This window comes from Octopus bimaculoides, chromosome 5 (assembly GCF_001194135.2).
Source record: "Octopus bimaculoides isolate UCB-OBI-ISO-001 chromosome 5, ASM119413v2, whole genome shotgun sequence".
Lineage (NCBI taxonomy): Eukaryota > Metazoa > Mollusca > Cephalopoda > Octopoda > Octopodidae > Octopus > Octopus bimaculoides.
The window spans coordinates 3,332,746-3,342,044 of NC_068985.1; the positions used below are offsets into that span (position 1 = coordinate 3,332,746).

The 9,299-nt window shown below is 35.9% G+C and overlaps 1 protein-coding gene across 5 annotated transcripts; it reads right to left on the minus strand.

The window, feature by feature from the left end:
• Positions 1-305: 305 nt before the first annotated feature.
• On the minus strand, positions 306-7,940 carry LOC106867827 (zinc finger protein OZF). Of its 5 annotated transcripts, none has more exons than XM_014912852.2 (3): positions 7,759-7,940; positions 6,580-6,704; positions 306-3,607 (listed from the first exon to the last, which is right to left on the minus strand). In XM_014912852.2, the coding sequence occupies exon 3, from the start codon at positions 3,467-3,469 to the stop codon at positions 1,964-1,966; it is 1,506 nt and encodes a 501-aa protein (XP_014768338.1). In that variant the 5' UTR covers positions 3,470-3,607; positions 6,580-6,704; positions 7,759-7,940; the 3' UTR covers positions 306-1,963. The 5 variants fall into 5 exon arrangements, with proteins under 5 accessions (XP_014768338.1, XP_014768339.1, XP_052824078.1 ...); XM_014912853.2 differs by having other exon boundaries at positions 7,708-7,940; XM_052968118.1 differs by lacking the exon at positions 7,759-7,940 and adding an exon at positions 7,605-7,680.
• Between the last annotated feature and the right edge of the window lie 1,359 nt (positions 7,941-9,299).

Consider the following 9,299-nt stretch of genomic DNA (forward strand, 5'->3'; position numbering starts at 1 on the left):
TGTATATATATATATATATATATATATATATACACATACATATAGTTTGTGCCTGCCAAATCCACTCAGAGGGCTTTGGTCAGCTCGAGGCTATAGTAGACACTTGTCCAAGGTGTCATGCAGTGAGACTGAACCCAGAACCATGTGGTTGGGAAGCAAACTTCTTACCACAACCACGCCTGGCCTCTAGGATTTGAAACTAAAATGTAAATTATGCCAGACAATAGCTCTTCTGCTAATCCACCACCTTTATTCACACAATAATCACAATTTCAAAGGATTCAAATTAAATAAAAACAATTAAATTTTGTTTCCATGTTTTTTTTATTTAATTTAAAACTTGTTTTTTTTACACAGTTTTTCTTCAGTTATTGAAACTCAACTAAATAGTCTACTGGTTTCTATTTTTGAATAGGATATAATGGAGCTAAGAAAAACATGTCACAAAAAGTGATGAACCTAAATGAATAATTAAAGAATTATGCATTTGGTTGGAACAAGTATTTTTTCTTTACTAATGCAACTTATATGTGGAATTGATTTCACCAATGAAAAATTGCTAAGCAAAGCAGAAAGTAACAAGAGGACAAGGTTATGCCATATACAGCAGGGTGCAAAAGTGGGTATGCAGTTATGAAAAAAGAAAACCCGTACTATATTCATTTATTTTCATTGAAAAAAAATGAAAAGTTAGCCTGATTTTTGATATTTTCAGTGTCATTAATCATAATTATAATAATACTTTTATTGTTAACTTCTGATTTTTTTTTATAAAAATAAATGAGTACTGTGTGTGTTTTTTTCTCTTTTTTTTAAACTGTATACCTACTTTTGAACATTGCAGTATACAACGACAAATAAATGCTCACATCCTGTCATTCCTCAATACAGAGAGGAATTAAAGTAAAACAATTCTGCATTTGCTTTGAAATATGTTTACAATGAAGTTTATCCGAATACAGACAGGTTATTGTTAATGAAAATTGTCTTCTTTGGAAACAAAAGTTAATGAGACATTTGTTACTCACAATATGCGTTTCAAATTTTGGCACAGGGCCAGCAATTTCAAGGGAAGTGGGGGTAAGTTGATTACATCAACCCCCAGTACTCAACTGGTACTTATTTCATCAACCCTGAAAGGATGAAAGGCAAAGTCAACCTCGGCAGAATTCAAAGAAATGTTGCTAAAAATTTTCTCCTGATGCAATCACAATTCTGCCAGCTCACCATCTGACTTGCTACTCACAATATTAAGAGTTTTTATAAGCCATCTTATAAACATCTCCTTGTAGCTATGTTTATGAAAACTGATCCATTCAGAAGTTACAGGTTTAACTTTACCAAAAGTAAAATTTGACAACAATGAAAAAAAAAAAAAGGAGAGCAAAATCTTGTTCACCATTTTGGTTTCATAATAGGGTTGGATTATAGAACTATAAAGGGATACAAATATATGTATGCATGTGTGTAAACTATCAGTTTACCAGTTTTAAGTGAGGGCTGCCAAAGATAATCAGATCGACACTATTTCTGATAATTTTTGTGTTTTTCCTTTGTACAATGTAGTTTAAAAAAAGTTATCCACTTTTGCATGTTTGCATGAGTGGAACAGTTTATTGTCAGAGCAATTTCTTCTGTAGTTAGATGCACTTTTTACTACTAACCATTTCTCTTTGATGTAGGAGTGGTTGAACCTGTTTTGTATCCATTCAGACAGAGTTAATTACCTCACTTGGGAACACAAAACAATAACAGTAGTAACATCTGAACTATATGAGTATGTGGTCATTAATCCACCATGTTAACCTCACAACCATTTTATCTCAAGTTAGCAAATTAATAGAAAATTATGACAAAAAAATGTTAGAAGTATAGCACTTGAGAGATGTATATAAATAACTATGAAATGATATATTCAAATTTGAACTATATAATCAGTCAAGGAAATGCTTTGGGGCCACAGCTAGCCTTTATGAGTCTTTGTATGTTTTTTCAGTGTATCTTGTCTAGAAAATTCTTTCCCACACTGATCACATTTGTATGGCTTTTCACCAGTATGAGTTCTCATATGTACTTTAAGATTGAAACTATTTGTGAACATTTTAGGACAAGCTTCACAATGGAAAGGTTTATCACCTGTATGAATGCGAATATGACGACGGAGCAGGCTTCGGTTAGTGAAATTTTTAGGACAGTGGAGACATTTAAATAAACTCTCACCAGTATGACTTTTCAAGTGCAGCCCGAGAATATCCTGACGAGAAAATGTACGACTACAATAAACACAAGTGAACGGACGTTCACCAGTGTGTGTTCTTATGTGACCCTGGAGGGTGGTCTTGTGTGAGAAGCATTTGCAACAATGGGGACAGCTATAAGGACGTTCTCCACTGTGTACACGACGATGGACACGAAGTCGGGAACTGCTAATGAATGAAAGTTCGCAGGTAGGGCACTGATAAGGTTTCTCTCCAGTATGGCGCCGTAGATGGACATTAAGGTGAGAACTGACGGCAAATGTTCGGTCACAGTAAGCACATTCATAAGGTCTTTCACCAGTGTGGGTGCGTGTATGCTCTTGCAGAGTGTCTGGTCTAGCAAATGTGCGTGGACAGTGGTTACAATGATAAGGACGTTCTCCGGTGTGTGTACGGGTGTGTATCTTGAGGTTTGAGTTGGTGGTGAAAGTTTTAGCACAGAAAGTGCATTGGTAGGGCCTCTCTCCGCTATGTGATCGTATATGAATTTTCAACCTGAAGCCATATGCAAATGTCTTCAAGCAATGAATGCACTGATAAGGCTGTTCTGATTTATGAGAACGAAGATGAGTCGTTAAATCAGACTTACATGAGAACACACGATTACACTGATCACATCTGGGTAAATTACTTGTTACACTGTCCTCGCAATCTTTGTTGGATTCCATTTGGTTCGCCAGCTGATCGCTATAATCCTCATTGCTATTTGAAGCACCCTTGTTGTTGATGGCTTTTTCTTGGTAGCTTTGGTCTTTGCTGAACTTACTTGTGTTCCCAGCATAATTAGGAATTGATCCAGCATTAGTATCCAAATTCTGAGCTAGATCAACATCAAGGTTAAAATCAAGACCATGAGTCGGACTTGGATCAATATCTTGGTTGCCTGAAAGATCTGAAAGTGATTGATTTTGTGATGATAGGTTTGACGGTTTTGCAATGTGTGATTTCAAATGTATTCTTAGACTGGTTGTGCTGGGGAAAACCTCGCCACAATAAAGACACACACTTCTGTTGTTGTTGTTGCTGTTGTTGGTAGCCATATTTCTGTCCATGTCATGATTCATGTCTCTGTACATGTTTCGAGGGAGTAGAGTAGAATTGGTGTAGTCTGTGAGATGCTGAGATCTTTGGTTGTCTCCATACAGAGATAACGGATAGTTTATGTTACTGCTGTCAGGCAGTGACTGGTTCAGATTATAATTATTCGCCATGGTATTTGTCACTTGAATTCTATTCCTCAGTCACTTAAGAAAGGTTAAGTTCCCAAAGCACTGTTGAATGTATGATGCTCTCAGGTGAGAAATGGAAGCAGAAAGAATTCTTCAAACCAACAGGAAATTCTTATTTTACTACACAAAACAAAACAAAAAAAAGTCATTTAGTCCAGAGCTTCATCATAATATTGTGCAACAACATATAATAATAATAATAATAATAATAATATGAGGGTGAGTCAAAAAGTAATGCCATTTTGTTTAAGACAGGTATAATTACCAACACAGGAACATGTATCATACATCAAAATGAAGCTGGTCCTCTGTGGATCACATCCCTACTTCTCAACAAAGTCACCATTTCTCTCAATAGCAATGTTCCACATTCGAATGAGAGCATGTATCCCTGCCCCGTAAAATTCTGTTGACTGTTCTTTGAGTCACTTCTTCACTACAGTTTCCACTTCCACGTCACTGGATTAATTTAGCACCTTCAGACTATCATTTCTTCAGTGACTATGTTGAGAAGTAAGGATGTGATCCACAGAGGACCAGCTTCACTTCCCTGTATGATACATGTTCCTGTGTTGGTAATTATACCTGTCCTAAACAAAATGGCATTACTTTTTGACTCACTCTTGTAATAATAAAAGATCAACATTAATGGTAAGCATTCAGAAGAACCCTCAACATATTTCCTCTGAATCTGCATTAAATATCCCCAAAATTGCCTCAGATAGTTTGAATGTATTTTTCAAAAATGAGAACTAAAAGAAGGTAATGGAAGCCAAAATGTGAACTTTTGCTAAAAGAAAACCAATTCTTACTGTATTTAAAAAGAAAGCAAAAAAATAATTGGAATGAAACAATTTATGAAGTTAAATTTAAATGTGTCTCACAAAATGTATTAAGAGGTCACACGCTTGGCTCATGGTCACTATTCTTTAATTTGATAAAAAGCACTAGAGTTAGTTCCATGTAATGAGTACTGGTGCTGGTGCCACGTGAAAAGCACTGGTGATGGTGCCATATGAAAACTATGGGTGCTGATGCCATGTAAAAAGCATCCCGTAACATTCTGTAAAGTCGTTGGTGTTAGGAACAGCATCTAGCAGTAAAAAGCATGCCATAACAGACAAATGGAGCCTGGTGCAGCTTGTCAAACTGCCCAACACCTGCCAGCATAGAAAACAGGTGTTAAATGATGATGAAGTTTAGAATATTTATTAAGCAGAAGAGTGTAGAGAATGGGTGCATGGAAAGTTACAAGGGGTAAAAGCTTAGCCTTGCAACTACATAAACCTCAGACTGATTAATGCTTTGAGAGCAGAATTTGATAGATATAAACTGTGCAGAAGCCTACTGTATACATATTTATATCTTTCAGTGTATATTGGTGACATGTAAATACCAGCAAAAATCTCAATGTTTCCCAAAACAAATCCTCCAAGTTATAGATGCTCCTCCTTTGTTACCTGCACTGCTGAGCACTCAGCTGGTGGTTGGTTGGTTGGGAACCTCTTACAAATGATATTATTGAATGTAGTTTTGTAAACAAATTGTGACATAAAAAAGAGAAAAAAAAAATCACCGTAAAGCACTGAACTAAATGCATAGCAGCATTTAGATTTGGCCCTCTTGGTTCTTTGCTTAAACCAATCCAGTGATGATTTTGTTAACATAACTCCAATACACTAAACTGATTCAGTCAAATGTAGTTCGACACCAAGAAAGATGGTCTTTGGCTGAGTGAATGGAAATCAATATTTACAATCCAAACAAGATTATTCAGACTAATAATACAGGATTTATCATCGTTTTCACCTTGTTGTTACCACATCTCAGATGAAATATGTTATCCTTGTTTCTATTAATTTTGAAAAATAATGAAGAATTTAGTAAAATAACTTTGTTGTTGTTAAGCTGGCGTTGGGAAGATACATTCATGAAAATTTAACAAAGGGTTTTAATTTAGATCACATATTAAAAAAAGGAAGTTTGGGCCATAGAACCAGGGGTGGTCTCAAGCAGCTGGCTTCAACAGGGTTAATGTATTTTTCCATGATTGCATAAGTCAGATGGAATTTCTGACCAGATGCTCTTCCTGTCACCAACTTGTTTCCAAAGAAAATTGGAAACAAATGACACTACTTGTAAGATGATGACGCTCATTTCCAACTATTGTCTAATGTCAGTACAAGGAAACATAAAACACACACACATATATAATAATATACGCACAAGTGTGTGTGTGGTACGAAGTTTGATTCCCAACCACATGTTTCAGGGTTCAGTCTCGCTGTGTGGCACCTTGGGCAACTAAAACCTTATCAATGGATCTGGTAGACGGAAATGGAAAGAAGCCCGTTGTGTATGCATGTATGAATATATACATATATGTGTGAGCATGCGTGTTTATTCCGCACCACCACTCAACAACTGGTGTTCACGTCCCTGTAACTTAGCGGTTCGGCATAAGTAAGCGATAGAATAAGTACTAGTACTTTTAGAAATAGTACCGATGTCATTTGACTAAATCCTTCAAGGCAGTGTCCCAGTATGGCCGCAGTCCAATGATTGAAAACAAGATGAAAGACTCTGACGGGGAAATGGGCAACAAGTACGAGATCATTAGGTGGAGGGGACGGGCTGCAACAAGTGACGACGGTGCGGTAGTCATACCTTAGAATATAAAATATATAGGGACCAAGTAAAGCTATTTAAAATGCTAACTAAAAAGTTCTGGACAGCTCCACCGTCCTCCACTGACAATTAACTATTTTAATCATTGAATAGGTGCGCGTTTGACGGAGTAAGAAATATATATATAAAGGCTGGTGTATAACAGTTTATCTACGTTAAAATCATTATATATTCAAATTTATTTCGTCAGTTCCGAATTTTACTCGACTAGAAGAGATAGTACAACTATGAAAATAAATGTCGTGAGTGAAGGAATACAAGGAATTCGGTCAAACAACGGGAATATGTGAAGTCTTCAAGTAATCAATGGAAAATAAAGGCGAAAGAAAGAAAAAGGAAACATTTATAGATTTAAATGAGAATGCAGCACTAAAGGTATTAGAATTTTTAGAATAGTCATTCACCTGTCTTTAATTCAGTTTTAATCTGCAATTGGCGCCAGTAAAACGAGAGATCGAACCATCGGTTTGGCTTCAGTATTTATATTTAATTGAAGAAGGCACTGTACGTAGCTGGTGGTAAATATTTGCTATGGTCACCGGCAAAAGGGAAAGATAGCAAAAAAAAGAAAAAAAGAAGCTAATACTTAAAAATGCAAAAAAGTAAAAACGAAAATTAAAGTAAATCTACAAATTTGTCTCTGCTTTTTATTTTATGCATATACACGGAATAATTAATGATTACACAATCTCAGACTGAATTATATTTAAATATATGTTTAATTATAATAAACAATAATCTATACATTCTTTAGCCCTTGTTACTGGTATCAACTTTACTTGCAATAATATGAAGTTAAAGCAAAAACCATATCGGCAGGAACTAAGGAATGCTCCCTAGTTTAAGCATCCAACTCACATGTAAACTCATCATCTGACCGAAGGGAACAAGAAAATATTTTCCATTACTCTACATCTCTTAATTAAATTATTATTGCTATTATTATTATTATTACAAACAAAATGGAAGAAATTCTTATGACACGAAATCTGAATGCAAAATAAAGAATACATAGAAATAAACATTCGTCGTGTATTAATTAAAAACATGCAAAACACACACACACACACACACATACATACATACAGAGGTGAAGCGTTTGCTGCAAGAAACACACATATATACATAAAAATATGCATACACACACACACACACACATATATATATATATATATATATATATATAAACATATGCAGATAAACATATAAATACATACACATAAAACTATACATATATTCACACACACACATATATATGTCTAAAACACGAGGGTGGTGGTTTAAGATGTGAATTCCTCCTCCTGAATGGAAAACAAAACATTGCATTAACGTCCATCAGATCAGGTCAAATGATTAACATTCAAGTTTAAAATGGGAAGCAAAAACAATATGAGCTGAGAGTGAAATGAATAAATTTTCCACGGCTTACATTATATGTGTATGTATTTACGCATACACACACACGTGTGTGTATGAGTTGTGTGTGCGCGTGTGTGCGTGTGTGGTATACCTTCACCTCGCACCCCACCTACCTCCCAAGTAAACATCCGACAGCAAATTTCAGTCAATCATCGTTTCCTTACCATTTTCTCGCAACAATTTTGCATTATTCGAAAATCACAAACGAAGAACATATTCTGGTCAAATTTAAACTAACGATGACCTGCTCTCTCTTTCCTCTTTCTGTCTTTTGTTTAAAGATATCTTGGAAAGACTACATAAGAAACCAGAACAGTAAAGCCGGTGTAAACCTGCAACATGTATACTGTGTAAGGGTAATCCTGAATAGCGAGCTTCTTAATACAAAATCGAAACTCGACGGGGCAGTTTCAAATACAGTTCTTGTCTTGCTGCCATTATCTTTGGTCAAAACATTAATGTAACAACTTTACGTATGTTTTTTTTTACTCTAAATTATAAGACATGAGTCTAGACAACAGACTTTTTTTTTTTAATGATCCTGTTAATGTCGTTTTCACCCCTTTTTTTAACATTTTATTTTCTCACCTCTGATGCGGTATCAATACAGTAAGGGATTGAGTTTATTTATTAATGCCACATGCGAATCTTTGAAAAATATCGTTTTAAAATCTTGATAAACCGAATCAGCAACCTGGTTACGGACCCACCTGATCTGGATTGTAAGGTGTTTTGTAGGCCTATTGACTTTACATTAGTAATTCCTTCCGTAAAGACGGAGCATTCCACTCGCCTATTTATTTTGTGTCTTAGATAATTATTTTGGCAATCTAGGCGAAGTCGCCCTAATGATGTGTGCCTCTGATTAGCTTTGATTACCCGTAGCCCGTAAAAAGCATTAAATTCCTGGTTGCCAAAAATTATAGGACAAAGAATAATTCCATTTAGTACCGTTTCCCCCCCTCATTCTTACTGCACGGTCTGTTATCCCAATTCCGATATATACTGCCTTTTGCAAAACTTTCTTACTTTGCATTCTTCATCTGTATGTATATTTCTTTAATTGCTAAGGCAAATTTTTGTCAAAAAGTTAAAATTCATAAGAACGTTTCTTTCAAGGTTAAAACTAAAGATAAAAAAAAACTTTTTTATGATTAATCATCATAATTGGTGCAGCCTTCCAGCATGCCAACCGTCTAACCCATGCCAACCATGCTAACCCATGAACAACGGACGTTAAATGATGATGATGATGAAAGTTAAAATAAGGTTAAAAAAAAATGAAATATCATAAAAAAGAAAATTTCTAATCATTAGATATTGAAAAGAATAAATAAATTCATTAATCATCATCATCATCATCATCGTTTAACGTCCGCTTTCCATGCTAGCATGGGTTGGACGATTTGACTGAGGACTGGTGAAACCGGATGGCAACAGCAGGCTCCAGTCTAATTTGGCAGAGTTTCTACAGCTGGATGCCCTTCCTAACGCCAACCACTCAGAGAGTGTAGTGGGTGCTTTTACGTGTCACCCGCACGAAAACGGCCACGCTCGAAATGGTGTCTTTTATGTGCCACCCGCACAAGCCAGTCCAGGGGCACTGGCAACGATCTCGCTCGAAAATCCTACGGGAGCCAGTCAGGCGGTACTGGCAACGGCCATGCTCAAAATGGTGCATCTCATGTGCCACCCGCACAAGAGC

Bases quoted from the DNA above. Each gene is read 5' to 3' on its own strand.
- LOC106867827 (XM_014912855.2), bottom strand. From the start codon at position 3,469: ATGGCGAATAATTATAATCTGAACCAGTCACTGCCTGACAGCAGTAAC.